Below are 17,974 nucleotides of genomic sequence, written 5' to 3' on the forward strand. Positions count from 1 at the left end.
TAACCTACTTCTGTGACTGAAAGAAAGAACAGCCTTCAAATATCCCAAATGACTGAGACTCCAGTGCAGTGAAAAACTTCCAGATACTGAGATCAGTAACCTACTCCAGAGCGCATTCAAAAGTTTAATGAGCCTCAAGGTCAGGACACTTCTTTATAAGTAAAGTGAAACTAGCAGAGACAAGTTAAAGCCCATTACCCCTTCTAGAAGTCAGAAACACCTGCCCTCTGTGTCCTGAGTAAAAGCATATCATAAACTGAAAGATCGTTTAAAAGGAAGTCTCCATTAGAGATCTGTCCAGCTGAATAATCAATTCATTTAACTTTCCTCTATCTTATTCCTGAGACATTTTTGAGGATTCTCTTTAAAAATGTATTTTTTTTCTGTTTAACAGTAAAGTCCAGAAATAAGCATAGTAGAGGTTACTATTAAAAGTGGGTCACTGCTTGATTTGTCTTTTATCTTCCCACTTGAACAGTATTATATTTGTTTTTATATTTTAAGATATAATCGTACATTGTCCATATTGTAAATGCTTTCCTTTTCACAAAAAAATGACAAAAAGGTTTAAAATTTTAAGATCCATATAAGGCATAATTATTATGAATTATAAAAAGCTTGAAAGCCTTCTGTTATTATAATATATATTGTCTTTTGTCTAACAGTACTAGCTTAGTGTAGCATAATCTTGAGGTCTTACATTTATTTCGTAATATTCACACCATCCTCATGTTAAATTTCCTTTTTTCCTTTCATCAAACAGTATGCTCTTTATTTTAGGTTGACAGAGCTAAGAGATTATAGAATACATTTAGAAAACGAGAGTTCATCTGGAGAAAGTGGTTCCCATATGTAAACTTGATTAGTTTTTTAGAAAGAAAAATGTATAAAATGAGTGACTCAAACAAGCCTTCAGAACAATGCGAGAAATATGTATTAAATCCAAGTGTTTAGTTTAGTCTTTAGATTTATGTAATGCTTACAATGTAGTTTACAATTAATAAAGCTTTATTAAAAGTTAAATTCATGGGTGTTTGCAGAGATAGGTAATTGGCAAGTGTAGTTTTGTGGTATAGAATTTTACACCAAGAATGAGCAAAATGGATCATTTCTGAGAGAAAACAAGCATGTTGAGCATATTCTTTTCAGAAATATTAAAAAGAAAACCATTGCCTGCTGTTTTCATCTTTCAAAATGGCATCACTTGGACCAAATTCCTATACAGGAGCCTCATACCTAATCTATTTGCAGTTTCAACCTCTCCCTCCCAGAAATCCAGTGTTAATCGTCAGTCAGAAGAAACTTTTCTTTTTGATTAGCGATTAGGGACACAAGGGCCCTCTCTCTTCCCCAAAGGAAGATGAGGTAATTTGCATGATAAATCCCTTTCTTACCCCTGCTATGGGAAAGCAGCCTTGCCTGGAACAATCCTTTCCTTCCTTCCCTTCGTTTTGCTAATAACTTTCTTGCCCCACCTTTCTTCTATAAAAACCTTCCATTTTGTACAATTCCTCAGGGTCCCCCTGTATTTGCCAGATCGGATGCTGTCCAACTGGTGAATCATTTAATAAAGCCAATTAGATCTTTAAAATTTACTCCGTTGGATTTCTGTTACTTAACAACAGTCACCATCTCCCCTAAAAATCCAAAGTAACCAATACTGCTATATTTCAGTTGTGGTAAAGACTATATACCAATTTGAGGCTATGGATTAAAAACGAATTAGGACTCATATTCTCACTAAGAATGGTTATGTACAAAGATACTTTATTTTATAAGCTGGAATGTGCTCCCAATATCATGATGATCAAATAGAGGTACAAAGCCCTGAATTTACTACCAGGGAAAATTTCAGAATTCATTGCTCAAAATTTATTTTCAAGCCAAACTTTATCGTTATTTAAAAGATTTAACAACCTTCAAAACAGGAGCTTCTATTAGTCCACAAGTACAGTCCACAACTATGACATATATCATGACCCTCACACAACTCTGTATGAGGACGTGAGTCTCCTGAAACATCAAGGGTTCTTTCTAGATAGAGGATCCATAGGCTTTTAGAAATTTCTATATACTTGTGTGTGTTTATGTGCATATGGGTATGTGTTATTTAAAATGACCTTCTCACAAAGGTACGTTTACAACTGGTTCACTAGAAAATATCTACCCTGTGGGTTACTGCGACCATGTCAACTATCACTACTATTTTTAACAGGAAAGCTGTACAATTATAGTAACTCAATTTTGTTTTTCAAATCTTTAATTCTAATTAGCTAAATTAATTAAGAGTGCTTTGAACTCTACAGCAAAAACCAGTGATCATGTATCAGCTCCTTTAATTAGACAATACACTTTGATTATTATCATTATCTAAATTGATTCAAGCTAGATATCTAAAAACACAGTAATCATGCATAATTTTTCCATCTAAACACAAGAGTGGTCAGTATTCTAAATATCTGTTCTTTAAATATTAAAACCATTAAGCTTTTAAATTATTTATGAAAAAATAAAAACCCACTATGACAAGGTATTGCATAAAAGTTACAGATTGAAGGAATCATCTAGAAACGTGGAAAATTATGCCTTAGAGGCTTAAGAAATTTTCCCTGAGAGGGGAAAAATAGTAGAAGGCGACAATACCTAGCACACATTGGCCACTCTGTCAGGCTCTCTTGATGAATAAAACCACCTTGCATCATTGGCATCTTAAAATCAAAGCTGGGGATTCAGTTAGTTTTTTAATACTTCCATCCCACATCAGCATATATTTAGGCAATGGAACTCTAATATATATTGCCCTCTATGTTTATAATGTCATCAAACATTTTTCTGGAATCCTTTATCATAATCCACTAAAATATGAACACTATGATTTGTTCCAGAGTTATTTGAAAACCACATTTTTTTTATGTTGGTAATAAAGAAGTACCCTTGAAATATCTCTTGAAGACAAGCCACTCAGTTATCTTGCTTTAATAATGACAAAGGATGCTTTCATTTAAGTTACACAAATACATTAGTTTATGTATCTAAAATTCTAAGAGGATATCCTTATACTCCTTTACAGAATAAATGGTTCTTCTTTTTTCTTTGACAATTATGAGCAACAACATTTACTGACATTTAGACGCTTATATTTCAACTAGTTTTCTTCAAAACAACATTATAAGGAGATCAAATTAGTTATTTCCCTGTAAGGTCGCAATTAGCATTAATTTTCAAAGCAGAAGACATGAAAAATGCCTGAATGGGATCTGTCATTCCTACAGGTATAAGGGTCTTATGTACATAGACCTATCTGCAACAAACATCATTGTACCACAATATTAGATCAATTACTAGTGATGTGTGCACCTTTGTCTTTTATATGAAAACTAATCATAAATTCCAGCAATGAAAGATAGGAAAAACTTTAAAAATAAATACATAAAACCATCATTTAAAAATATATAGCTATGTATCTAATTTATTAACCACTAATAACCTACTTAAGCCAAATACAATTTCAAAATAATGTAAGTAAAACCTTAGATAATTAAGCCATGAAAATAAATGCAAAATCTTCAGGATTGGGAAATAAAATACTTATGACACAATTCACACAAATTTATTTTCAAAAAAGACACACACGATACACACAGCTTAGAAATTATGTATAAAAATATGGCTGTATATTTGATATACTTAATGATCCGATTTCCCCTAACATAACTCAGTTGCTTCTATGTGTAAACAAAGAGCAGATTAAAAAGAGGAATTTGCAGGCTCAGATAGGGGTTGAAATGCTGACATACTGAGAAGTGAAAGCTGACCACTGTTTTTTTCTGTATTCAGAAAACAACCCTCACACTCAACCATGTCAGAAACTCCAAGACTACGTATGGGCTTCCATAACGCCTTGAGCAGGATTGCCAGATAAAATACAGAATGCCCTCACATTTGAATTTCAAGTAAATAATGAATAATTTGTTAGTATACATAAGCTCCATGCAACATTTAGGTATCATGTCATTTATTTGTTAAACCTGGCAGCCCTATCCTAAAGCATCTGTTTCATGACACCACAGGTGACACTAGTTACTACTGAGGTAAATGGTACAGTGTTTTCTAGAAAAACATGTTGCGTTACATTTTCTAATTATTTTATAACACTATAATTCCTAAATTTCATATGTATTTCAGTCTACAATGATTTACAATTAAAATAACAATTTTTTTAATTTAAGATTGAAAATTCAAAGAAGAAAATAAATAAATAAAAATAATAAAATTCAAAAGATAGAGAAATGAAATGCAGTTATCTACAATATAAATTCATATGTAATGAATTTAATATCATACACGAAGGCAATCTTTATTGTCATTTAAATTATTTCTTTGTATCATGATTAAATTGTAACCTTGGTTTTGAATGAAATCTTTGTTTTTATGAGATGTGGATATAGCATATTAGATCAAATCTTCTTTCTCTTTTTGCATAGTAACATAATTTTTAATCATTTATTCTAAAATCTAAGCCTATGTATACATTTTAATTTTAGTTATCTCCTAGAAACTCATTAAACCACCTCCCTCTTGCCCTTTCAATTTAACCTATCATCAGATAATTAAAGATTTGAAAACTGATACGCAGTGAACTATACTCACCTTTAAAATAATCGCAAACATGCGAATTGTTGAAACAAGATCACATTATGCTTGTTAAAGGTTAAAATAATTTTAGTTATGTACTAATTAAATGACAAGATTTGGATCCTTAAATAGTTGTGTTACATCTCATAACTTTACACTTTTGTTTAAATAGGATTAACCTTAATTACTGTAAATATTTAACCACATAATAAATAAAAGTAAAAGTCATATTAGACACTTAGTATTTATGAAAAATACCACAATAAATCTAGAAAAAAATTCAAATTTTAAATAATCGATCTTTGCTGGGGCAGCAACAGATTCTGGTTAAATAGTATTGGCAGTGTATGTTTATATATAAGATATCTATATCATTATTAAAACATGACAAATGTACAAACCTACCTACATATCTTACGATAAAGTTCTCACACAAAAAAATCAAAATTCTACCTTATGAAAAAAGAAGTATGAGGTAGTCAGTTGCCACAAGGCCATAGAAAAAGAGTTGTCTAAGAAAACAATTTGAAAATAACTTTTGCAATAATGATGATGAGTAAAGATAACAAAGACTTAAAAACTGTTAGTTACATGGAAACCCCCCCCCCCAAACCTAAAGGAAAGTCAGTTAAATTGCTTGTAGCCATAGTTATCCTGTATTATTAACAAGTTCCTGCCCTTGCCCATAATCATGTATTTAAAGTGGATCTCCTTTTATGTTCATATTTAATTATCTTATATTGACTTAATTTTTACAAATATGTTTGTAAATTATATACAACAAACCATTGAAACAATATATTAGTTAAACGAGCAGTTGGTGATGGTGAAACATGAGGCTTAGGGAGTTTTTAAAGAAAAAGTAATCAATCAGAAAAAAAGAATAAAAAGACTAATACAGTTAAGGCCAGAATAAAAAGGACAAAGAAATTATGGAAGGTTAAAAATCGATGAAACCCAGGGGAGAGTATGTTAGGAGTAGAAATGGTTAGGTTTGGAGGATTGTTTGTTTGTTTTGGCATTAAGAGATTATTACAATTCTATTAATTTGCATAAGTCGGGAAGATGCCTAGATAACCAAACAGGAAAAAAAAAAAAAAAAAAAGTTCTCTCTTAGTTTCAAGGTGTTTCATCTATTGATTCATTGATGTAGTCTATAAGCATTTATGGGTGTTTACTTTGCTGTAGACATCATTCTGGGATTTGAGACTCTAAAATGAATACACATGGATTCTGTTCCAAAAGAGTTAACGATTCAGTGGTAAAAACAATGTTTTACAAGATATTTTAAAAATAACAATCATGTATAAAAATCTAGAAGAAGTTACAAGAAGAATGCATATCTCTTTTTGGACAGGCTTCATTATTAAAAGTAAAATCAGGGACGCCTGGGTAGCTCAGTCGGTTAAGCGTCCACCTTTGGCTCAGGTCATGATCTCATGGTTCGTGGGTTCGAGCCCCGCACTGGGCTCTGTGCTGACAGCTCAGAGCCTGGAGCCTGCTTCGAATTCTGTGTCTCCCCCTCCCTCTTCCCTTCCTCTGCTCATGCTCTGTCTCTATCTCTCAAGAATAAATAAACTTAAAAAAAATAAAAAATAAAAAGTAAAATGAGTTGAATCTTAATTGACGAGTATGAGATGGCCAAACAGATGTGGTGAGGAGTGCTTTTGTAGGTGAGAGAGCATTCCAGAAAGAGAATAGAATGTGTCAAATCACAAGAAGCTGACAATCACTGAATGACATACAGCAAAACTACAGGCAGGGTTTAAACATAAAAAGCTTATAAAGCTACTGAACATTATTGTGGTCACAACAGGGAGCTTCTCAAAAATTTTAGAGGACTATCGAAGTCAAATGTCTATAAATATAAGTTAATACTCTACTTAACAGTAGAAGCCAGATGGAAAAACAGAGGGATCTTCATTAATTTTGGTGAACTAAGCACATAGGACCGGGCTTGGAGAATGCAGAAGAAAGTATACCTGTGTCTCCTCACAGAGCCCAGCAGAGAGGTTTATACTTTACATATCTGGAAATAATTTGCATTCCACCCTAAATCTCCCAAATGTAATAAATTATTTTGCAATCAAATGACTGCCTGGGTGTTTTGGAGCTGATAATTCAATATTAAAGATAATTTTGAAAGACAAAAATTGGTGAAAGGACCTGCTCAAAGAAGTGATTCTGTCCCAAATCTCAAGCCTCGGGTAGTGTCCGCAGCAATAAAACTAGGCGCCTAGAGAACAGTGTGGGATGTTTTTCACACACATTTTAACAAAGAAAAATTAAGGCAGATGATGCTCATAGCCTAACATTAAATTTACTTTATAACCATGAAACCAAAATTTTGTAAATAAAATATGGCTCCTGAGTTTATTCTTTCAAAGAGACACTCACAAATAAAGCTCACCCTAAGAACATCTGGGTCCGCAATTCACAGAAATAGTGAAGACACAGGAACAATTTTAATTGTTGCATTTAAAATAATATATTTTAAGTGATTAAAGGTCACATGCATTTGATCAAATCTTTCCTATCCAAAATTAACCCCTGTCATATCTCTGCCTACTAGAATTTTCAGTTATCACCTTACCTTGTATCTACTTTTCACTTCCAAAAATCTTGATACAAAAAGTACACATTTTTTTACAGTCTCACAATTAACTGTGACACTGTGTAAAAAATTTCATACTTTTGATATATATTTTGCTTTTGATACATAATTTTTCATCTTTTTCCATTTGATTGAACTGTCCTTTCAAGGGTGTTCCTAGCTGGTTATTAGTTTTTCAATCAAAATGTATTCCCTTTCCTTTAGTAGTTGTATATAAGAGGGATGCAACCTTTTCCCAAACATTCAGTCAGAAGATTTCACAACCATCCTTGATAACTATTTTCTTTATCTTTTATTGCTACATTTAGAATTCTAATACTTCCTTTTTTTTTTTTTTTAATTTCTCTAATAGTAAACTTCAGTTGTCATTCTCCTCCGGGGTCTTATTGCCACGAAGCTTGACAACTGGAATACACTCTGCTGATAAAACAAAATGCAAAACAATACCGTACAATACATCCTTCCTGACTTCTCTCTGAATAGTGTCCAATTTCTTAAGCCTGGGATTCAAGTAGTGAATTGGTTACAAGTAAATGCTTACTCTAGAATCAGGTGGTCTCAAGTAAAAAGCCTAGCTCTCCCTCGCTAGCCATCAGACCATGGACAAGTTACTGGACATCCCTTTTTCTTAATTTTATCATCTGTAAATGGAGACAGAAAACTTATTTCATTTGCTTATTGAGTAAGGCTTCAATCACTAGTTCATCACTAGTGCTAGTCTCTTGTTATTCAGGCAAAATAGCAATGTACATATACGGCAGTATATATGGGATATGTACAGGAAGGCAGAGGACAGAAAACAGAGAAACATAAAATCACGAGTTACGTAAGACAGCCCGACGAATAAACCATAAACAAAAAGTAAAGTTTGGATAGTCTTTTAAGAATTTCTCCAAACGAGGCTAGGTAAGATCATTTACTAGTCTTATGTTATTTTTAAAAGACAAAGTTACAAAAATATAAATATAATGCTGGGTGAGAGAATTCGGTTTATCAGATAATAGGATTTTAGGGCAGAAAAAGAGGCAGGGAAATATTGGAGTTCCTGCATGTCAAATACTGACTTAGGGCAGGCAGAGTCTTTGGGATATCTTCTAGAAAGACTCTATTTTCACATAGTAGCAGACTGTTCTCATTTACTTTGTGTGATGATTTGGGCGCATCTGTGTCATCTACACAGAGATATCAGAACTTTTTGGAGTAACAATGTCCTAAGGCCAGAATTTACTCTAATGGGCTAGTATAATTGTCGAGATGCAGATTATGTCAAATTAGATACGGGCATCTATTTGTACCACTTAAAATTTGGAAGGGGGGCGGGGAGCCCCAAGAAACGTAAGGTTTCTTTTTTCAAATATAATATGCTGCTTCTTACACCAAAATAAGAATCTGTTGTCTCAAAAGTGTATTCTTTGTCAAATTATTTTAACTGCTTGTTGTACATGATCAAGTGTATTTACTCACTGTAAATACACAAGTTAAGTAAAATAATGAGAATATATATATTTTTTTAAATTATAATCATGCTCTGTGACTAACATCACCACAAAATGAATACAACCCAGTCTTTAGTGGGCATCATACCTTTGGTTCTATTCAATCTGTCTCATTGGTTTTACAGATGAAAAAGAAAAATACGGATGCTGTCCTTTGAAAACATATGTATTATGTGGAAGAATATATACTGCAGATGTAACATAGTGATATATCGTGAAAAGAACATTTGGAGTCTGATTTTTCTCTGGGAGTAAAAGAAAGCATAATTAGTTCTATTTAAGCCAGAATTTTAATTTTCTCCATACTCAGGCTGATGTCATTGTTCCAATTTTAACTGAATATATGGTTGCCTTGAACACTTAATGAGTGCTTCCTTTGGGCCAGGCACTCCCTGCTTTAGATATGATAAATAATTTAATCTCTACAATGAGCTTTCGAGGATCTATGTCACAGATGAGGAAAATGAGTTACAGGAAGGTTAAATGAATTCTAGAGGTCACACAGCTAGTAACTGGCTGGATGAGTATTGGAACCCCGGGTAGATTGGCCCTGTAACCAGAGCTCTTAATTATACCACATCACATCTCTGATATGAGGACAGACAGAAAGACCTACTCTTGTAATTATGTAGTAGGCTATGAGTCCAAAGCAAGTATGTACATACCTTAAGAACAAAATCAGAAAGTGATATTTGCTGGAGTTAAAAATTCCATGTTCCCATATAGTCAAAATGGGGAAAAAATTAGTGATGCTTAGGAAAACCTACCTGAAAATAATAAGACTAGAGTATTTTCAAAGTATTTGCTAAGACCACAATCCAACTAGGTAAGTAGGCTGTGTTTCATGTACATTTTAAAGGAAATTGAGAACTTTTCACTAGTGTTAGAAAATGCCAAGTTTTGGTTATTCATTTTTGTTTTTTTCAAAATTATCTCAAAAGAGGGAGGGCTGGTAGTTAGCATGAAGTATAGCGTGGGAGGATATCAATAATTAAAAATGCTTTTGCGTATTTCTGGAATGGTGCAGAGCAGGTGACACTGAGATGACCTGATCTGAGTATGTTGATCTATGCTCTAGGGCAAACAAAACTGAAAATTACTGTGCCTAGAACATAGCTGGTGCTCAACTGTAAGTTTTCTTGAATGTGTGTCATACTGTTTTTGTCAGTAGCTTGGGAAGATCTGCCTAAAACAGCTGGTTAAAAACTTTTTTACAGTTCTAAACTGCCATGGCACTACTTTATAATAAATAATAGTATTACAAATAGTGGGACCTATTGACATCCTCTGAAATTAGAAAGTAATTGAAATATGAAAAACTTTGAAAGATTAATGAAGGGTATAGAATTAAAATTAACTTCAAAGAAATATAATATGCCCTTCATAAACTACATTAAATGTTTTTATTTAAGAGGAAGATAACATTTCCCCATATTAGATATATCAGCACACTTTCTCTATTAGCATTATGAAAATATAATTTCTATGAAAAATTCCTACAAAGCAAGCAATTGAAGTTCTCAAGGATTATGTCCCTAGATCCCAGGCTCAATTTTAAATGTGAGAGATGAAAATTAAATTATTTAATGTCAAGTATTTCCTAAAAATAATTCTAAGTAAGTCTGCATTAAAAAAAAAAAGTTTCTAAGTAATTTTAATGAGTCAATACTTTATTTTTATAATTTGAGAAATAATTGTCTTCATTCCTTATATAATTTAAAAAATATCATTTTCCCAAATCTTTAGCTTAATTCAAGTTCAAAGGAGTTAGAATTCACTCCAATCCATCAACAAAAGCCATTTCTACATTGTCTAATACCAAATAATCCCTTTGTCTCTATAAAATTAAGTGTATTTATATAATCATAAAATATGAATGTATCTAATTCAAAAATTATTTCATGACCCTTGATTGATAAGAAGCGCTATCCCCTTACAACACTGGTTGTATATTTACGAAATCAGTGTTTATTGTGTCTTATTTCATCTTTTCGTGCCTACAAAATGGGCACTCAGTAGTAGCTAGTACTGTTATTAAATTTAGACTCAATGTTTAGCTAATACAATTTACTGTTACACTGTTCTTTTCATTTTCTATTCTTTTTTTAAATTATTTTTAATGTTTATTTATTTTTGAGAGAGAAAGAGAGAGACAGAGTGTGAGCAGGGGAGGAGCAAAGAGAGAGAGAGAGACAGAATCTGAAGCAGGCTCCAGGCTCCCCATTGTCAGCGGGGCTTGAACTCACAAACCGCAAGATCATGACCTGAGCAGGCAGGAGTCAGACGCCTAACCAACTGAGCCACCCAGGTGCCCCTCATTTTATTTTCTTAAGTGCAGAATTAACTCCTGCTTTCATGTTACCAAGCTAATGCTCCATTTACTTTCCAAAATAAAACCCAAAATGTAATGATCACATATAGCCAGCTTGCTATATCTTCCAATATAATTAAGAAAGCTTGTATGACTACTAGGTTTAAGGAGTAGGCAACTTGACTGTGAATCATTATTAACAGCTGTTTCATTTTTTGTTTAATTGTGAGCCATTTCACAGTAACTGACACCAGGGATTTCCTTAAAATTCAGCAGAAGATAATAGGATACCAAAAGGGGAAAATTCTTATTATAAGAGAAATAAGTCAGCTTGATAAAGATTCAATATTTGACAAAGTAAGCTATTTAAAATCTATAGTCATCTGTCTTCCTTTTATAAATTATCATATATAATGTGAAGCTTCACATTTTTTAAGTTGTAATGCATACTTTTAATAGACACAATCCATGTTATATATTTCATATAAACAATAATTAAATATTCAATAATTTAATAAACATTTTACACTTAGCTTTTGCCCTCTACACATTTCCCCAAACTTCCTTCTAAAACTATGATTTCTCAATTTCTGTTCTTGGATAGTCAATCATCAATTGCAATTCATTGTGTGAGAGGGAATCAAAGGCTTTAAGAAACCAATTTTTTTTCCCTTTCAGAATCTCTAAGAAAGAATAAGAAGTCATCTATATAGAAACAGGAAGGGAAGGAAATAGATAAAAACCTAGGCTTCCTCAATTGCTTTTCCTTTGTCCTCCAGTAAAATTGAGCCTCATCCCTTTCACTCCTTCACCAGCCCCAATGCCGGGAAAAGTGTTTTGCAGGAAGTACATCACAGGGCTAGAAAGTGCCATTCTACCAAATCACAGTTGACATATGACTACGTTTGTAGTTTGTAAAGCTTTCTAGGTAAAGTGTTTCCATATCTCTCAGGAGAAAATACCAATGTCAGGGTCAGGATATTTCCCATAATGTGCAATTTACATCTCTCAGGATGCAATATAGATCCATTTTCTCTTTTCTGCTCTCAATAAAGACAGATTAACCGATCACTATCTTATCTGTGTAGTATTTGTTTAAGCACTTAATGTTTGTTAAGTCACCTCTCCCCTTTCTTCTCAATTCACAGTCCCTCAATCCTTTTAAACTCTAGTCAGATATGCTATTTTCCAAAATGTTAATCTCTTTATTTTATTAACTCTCCCTTCAGCATCATGGGTGCCAGTTTGCCACAGTCCTCTAACCTAGACTCAAAGAAATGTGAAATACAGACATTACGATTTTTCTACTCTCTTGTTTTAATCTGGTATTCAAATCAATATATTTAAATATTTGTTTCTATAAAACACCTCTAAGTTAACAGATTATGTTTCAATCAAAAATAAAGGTATAAAGACAGGTACCAAGCATTTCTGAAAGACTAGATATGACAAGAATTCCAAAAAATAGCAAGATAAATCATGTTCAAGGAGAATACATGTTAACTGGTCTTTTTAGCTTACACATTTTAGGCTCTGCTGATTGCTTTCCCTGTATTAACAGAGAGAATAACTGGCTATTACATTTTAGTGAAACAAATACATTATACTATTCCACTTACTCAAATTATATAAAATTGAAAACCCAGAAAAACTAAATTTGGTTAGGGGCTAGGATAGTGGCACCCCCTGGGGTGGTCATAGCTGGAAGAAGACAGAATACAGGGCTTTTTTAGGTACTTGTAATGTTTTGGCTGCTCGACCCAGTTAATGTGGCCACTGATTACACACGTGAGCTCATTTTGTAAAAACTGGAGTTATACATCTGTGATTTTTGTATTTTTCTATATGCATATTATACTTTAATAAAAAATTTAAAAATAAAAAATGAGTTGCCATGTATGGAACTTATTTCAAGCATGAATCAAATTAATTTTAAGTGTAAATAATATTTATGAGAAAATTATGGAGATGGGAACAATAATTAGACAATCAATGATAGTAAAAACTTTCTTGTTGAAGAGGAATAGGTTCTTGTGGTGATGTTAAAAATAAACTTCATCTTTAATAAACATATGCTGAAATAGTAATGGATTAAGCAGTCAGAACCCTGGATTTGCTCTAAGACTGTGAGGAAAAAGACAGTATGTTAGCATTTGGATGAAATAAATTTGGCCAAAACCTGATAATTGTTTAGGCTGGAGAACATGGAGAGTTAAGTACTATTCTCTCTATTTTATATGCTTGAAATTACCCATCATTTTTTAAAATGTTTAAAAGTAAAATTTAGTGGAACTCTACGAGCTCCGAGCAGTATTGTTTTCTATTACCATAGTTCTCATAAAAAAAGTTTGAAGTAAATCAAGAATCAAGATACATCTACCAAAACAAAACTAGGTTTCATGCTCTCCAGTGTAATCATCTGAGGAGTATTTCTCTGGCAAACAAAACTTAAACCCACACCATTAGTAACTGGCAAGAGGACCAGTTCTTGCATAAGGTTTATCAACAGTGGGGAGAACAAGTACCATGGTTTTATACTAATTTTACAGGTTAGCCTCCAGATTTTCTATACATTTTCTAAGAATAAAATGATAGCAACTGTCAAACTAGAACATTAACCTTCCTTTCTATGGACCTATTCCTAAAACTATTTTGATTAAACCTACAAGTGAGATATTTCATCTTATGTACACCATCAGGTATATACCATCAAGACAACATGTATGCTTATTCTACTGTTGCCGTTGTTGACTCGAACTTTCTACCATGTGTTGTACTTTGAGACAAAACCCAATGATATGTTCAGTGAGCTATGAGACAGACCCTTCCCCATAGCTACTTCTTTATCATGGGTGATTCAAAATTTAACTCAAGAAATATATATTTGATACTGGCTTTATTTATGTATTTCTCCTAGGCCTCGGTCTTTTCATCTTCTTTAAGGCACTTATTTGAAGATTTTAACAAAAACACATTTACAACTATGCTTTTTATGGAATAATGCAGTCATTGGCCAACTTTCAGCTGAAATATAGTGACTGGCATAAATATAAACCTTAGGACACTTGATCACAAACAAAGTCACTTTTCTAGGAAGTATAAAATATATGATTAAATATCCAGCACAGGTAACTTGGAATCTGGTACAGGATTCTGGCTGATAGCAACATTAAAAGAGGAAAATAAGTCCTATTCATTACAATATTTTTGCAAACAACAAAAATAATGTTTTCCTCGTAATACAGACACCTATTTCCTCTACAGGTCAATTTTGCTTTAATGTGCAATGTGAACTGGTCCTCAAAAAGTACACCAAGCACCTTAAAAAATAAAGAAACGGACCAAAACCGATTGCCACTTATCTGTTTCTCAAAAAGTGCCAAATTCTCATGTTTAACAGTTTCTGATACTGAAGTAGCCATTAGTTAAATAATCATGCTCTGTTCTTTCTCGGGTAACTGATAGATATAATTAAAAATTAAATTAAATGAAAGACATAATCCTTCTATATGGGATGTCTATATGCATAAATGCATCCATATAACAGAATCATGACTACAGAACACAGAAAAAGGATTTACAATCACTTGTTAAGCTCATTGTTGAGCTCAATGACTTAAAAGCTGTCAGTGGTAGTTTTTGTTTTGTTTTGTTTTGGTTTGGTTTGTTTTGTTTTGGTTTGGTTTTGGGTTTTTTGTCATTGATTATTTAATAACACTCTACTGGCCAGATTATAAAAAATTTGTTGAAATGAAGTTCACATATACTCTTTTCAATCCTCACAGTTAAAAGAAATATATCTCCAGGAGAAAGAATACAGTATGTGCCTAGGTAGAAGGTACAAATATAATTTCATGCAATGTATCAGTTAACGAATCAGAAATAAAACCCTGAATTTTATCTGTGAAAATTTCTAGCTTATAATTTGTTTTCATCCGTGTCCTTTTGTATGTAATTACATTTTCGGGATTCAGTGTTTCCAAATCTTCTATACTGTCCCCACCTAAACTGATGTAGGTGATTAGGGGCCACTAATGCAGTAATTAGGAAGTCTTATGAACCTTGATACAAAACTTCCAGGATTTTATTACACTTTGGGAAACATTAAATTGACTCACATTATGTTAAGTTCAGTCTTGATTTGAGAGTATTATTTAATCTTAAACACTAAACCTCAGAGTACAAAACAGTTTCCAAGCTCTAGTATCTAAATGACACTATCTGATTCCTATTAAAAGGACTTCAGAAGACGCAGACTCACCCAAAAAAAGTCTGGCACATTGAGTATTGAATAATGTTTAATGATATTTATAAGCAATTGAATTTATATAATCCAGACTTCTTTACAATATCTTTATAACTCAATGCATTTAAATTTTGACCCACACATCTTCAGTATGATGAGGCAGGAAAAAATCCCAGGTAGATAATCCTTTTCATTGAATAATTCTATTTATATTTTAATTGATAATCTTCCTTTGTTAGGCTCACATGGCGGACAAATGCTTATATGGATTTATTTCCAATGTACAAAATAAGAAAGAGGATGGAAATGATCTGTAATATAAAATCAGGTATATAAATAATATTAATATGCTAAATGTTTGCTCAATAAAATGCAAATTATGCACCAAATAAACTGCTTTAAATAACTGATGGACACTCACACATGGAGTGTAAAATACTGAATAAAGATATAAATTACTTTTAGCAATTAAGTTTCTTTCTATATACCCTTAAATATATATTTTACTGAACTATATATCTGTGAATTCAAAAACAGAATTAATAACATGCAAATAAGTAATTCCTACATGGGAATTATATAAGAAAAACAAGTGATGATACCAGAGGAAAATTTGGATCTATTAACTTTACAAAGAAATGAAAGATGGGACCGAAACCATGAGAGCTGTCAGTAAATAAAATATGTCCAAAAAAGCTTATCTCAATGACCTGGTAAGAAAGGGGAGTACTTAGAATTGTAAGAGAACTAACAGGTATGAAACAAATTTAACACTTTTTTAGGATATAAGTTCTTAGAATGAATCAAAGGGAAGCCTCAAAGCATAGAAAAACTCCACCTATATCCATAACAAAGCACCTCGGTTGGTGCATTTCAATATTTTGAATGAGTTCACGATCTACTTCCCCTTACAAAAACTTGAAGGTAATAGCACCAGAGAAATACAACTAATTTAAAACATATTTTAAAAATTAGAAGAGAAGAAAGTTTGCCTGGAGATTAAAAACAACTGCAGACGTGTGTGTAAATGAAAAGTATAATGAGAGCATTAAAGATTATTTGGATACTTTAAAAACACTCATTCAGCCAGTCATTCATTTTTCATCACATAATTATTTAGCATTTATAATATGCATAGCCGGGTAATGAGTCTCAATATGCCAAGAGAGTATTGGATACTAACTAGTTCCAATGCACCCAAAGGCACACATTTTAAATGACATGTGATAAGTCACAGAGAAGCACTGATGTCTGAATAAGTAAAAACAAATTGCCTACAGAAATTGCCATATGTATAGATGTACAAATGAACTGTTCACCTCAGAAGATTTTTACAGCTTTTGATGTAAATCATATTAATTGAGGTAGACCATTACTTAACGCAAGAAGAAATAAGATAATATTATAATATCTCATTTATCTGGAGTTACAGGAAAGTTCCAGGCAGCTGCTGCATCAGCTAACTGGAGTAATGATACCAGTTGTGAACAGATGATCATTTTTCAAAGAAGTAAAATATCATAAAATTCAGTGAACATTAAATCTAACAATAGATATGCAAAGAATATGAACTGGGATTGAGTTATCATTTGTTTCCTGTTCACGGAGTTGAGGTGCGTAAATTATGTCGATTATGAAAGATCAATTCTTAATCACTAAACAAAGGAATTTAATGAAAAATAGAAGGACTGGTGTGATTCAAAGACTAGAGATTTGTCACAAAGAGATAAACTAAAAAAGTGAGAAAGTTAGGTTCACAAATCTAGAGCTATTCTTATAGAGAAGAGTGAGAGGAGCAAAAGTCTCAGAAATAGGATATTATAGAAAAGTAACACAACTTGGAGACAAAGAGAACAGAAAACAACATAAGTACTAGGAAAAAAAATATTCCTGAAAAAGATGTGCATCTATTTAGTGATGTATGGAGCTAGGAGACAGGAATGTTAAAAAGGCCACATACAAGAATGCTTCTTTGTGGACTTTAATATTTGAAAAAGTGATGCTATGTTTATGACATTATAGGAATATACAAATCCCAGAGAAAACACTATATGAAGATATGTAAATATGAGGGTGCTGTGTGCCAATAAGAGAAGTTGTTTATTTTGAATCCTATGTACACTCTTACCACACTATTGAGTTCAACAGATTAAGAAAACTCACAGAAGGCAGATTGAGATAATGAAGGGATTGAAAGAAATGTGACTAAACAAAACATGCTCTACAATTTTAATCAACTGAAAACTTGAAGTGCACCATAGAAATAACATCGATGCCCAAAAGAATTTTCTCAAAATGACGTTTACTGAAAAGAAGTCTACGTAAAGTGTCAGCAATTTTTCAAATGGAATGTTTCAAAAGTTCTAACACCTTTTCTTGTGTTAAGAGCAAATTGAATTGAAGTTTGAAGGGGATTCAAAAAGTAGGCAAAATTAAAATTAGGTCAGGAGACAGCTCGTAATTTTTTGGCATGCACGGACTGGTCTAAATGACGTGTAATACGAAGACAACATGGACCATGACACTTCAGTAAATCGTTCTTTACAGTTCTAGAAACCTAGAATATTTCATGAATACAGTATTTAAAAATTAATTATGTCACTGTATTTCTTCATTTCATTCAACATAATTTATTATCTCATGACCCTTCAAATTAATGAAAAAAAGATTTT

The 17,974-nt window shown here is 32.5% G+C and overlaps 1 protein-coding gene across 3 annotated transcripts in view; it reads right to left on the reverse strand.

Annotated features, from left to right (window-relative positions):
* The window catches only part of PCDH10 (protocadherin 10), a 61,589-nt gene that overhangs the window by 26,759 nt on the left and 16,856 nt on the right, over nucleotides 1-17,974 (reverse strand). Inside the window, exon 5 of one of the 3 annotated variants that reach the window (XM_030313062.1) lies at nucleotides 15,372-15,613. The exons of the other annotated variants lie outside the window; for them this stretch is intronic. Within the exon in view, the coding sequence (XP_030168922.1) occupies nucleotides 15,573-15,613 (41 nt within the window). The 3' untranslated portion in view covers nucleotides 15,372-15,572. Of the gene's footprint in view, nucleotides 1-15,371; nucleotides 15,614-17,974 lie in introns of those variants that run through there. 3 annotated transcript variants of the gene reach the window in all.

The sequence above is a fragment of the Lynx canadensis genome, chromosome B1 (assembly GCF_007474595.2).
Source record: "Lynx canadensis isolate LIC74 chromosome B1, mLynCan4.pri.v2, whole genome shotgun sequence".
In the NCBI taxonomy this organism is placed as follows: domain Eukaryota; kingdom Metazoa; phylum Chordata; class Mammalia; order Carnivora; family Felidae; genus Lynx; species Lynx canadensis.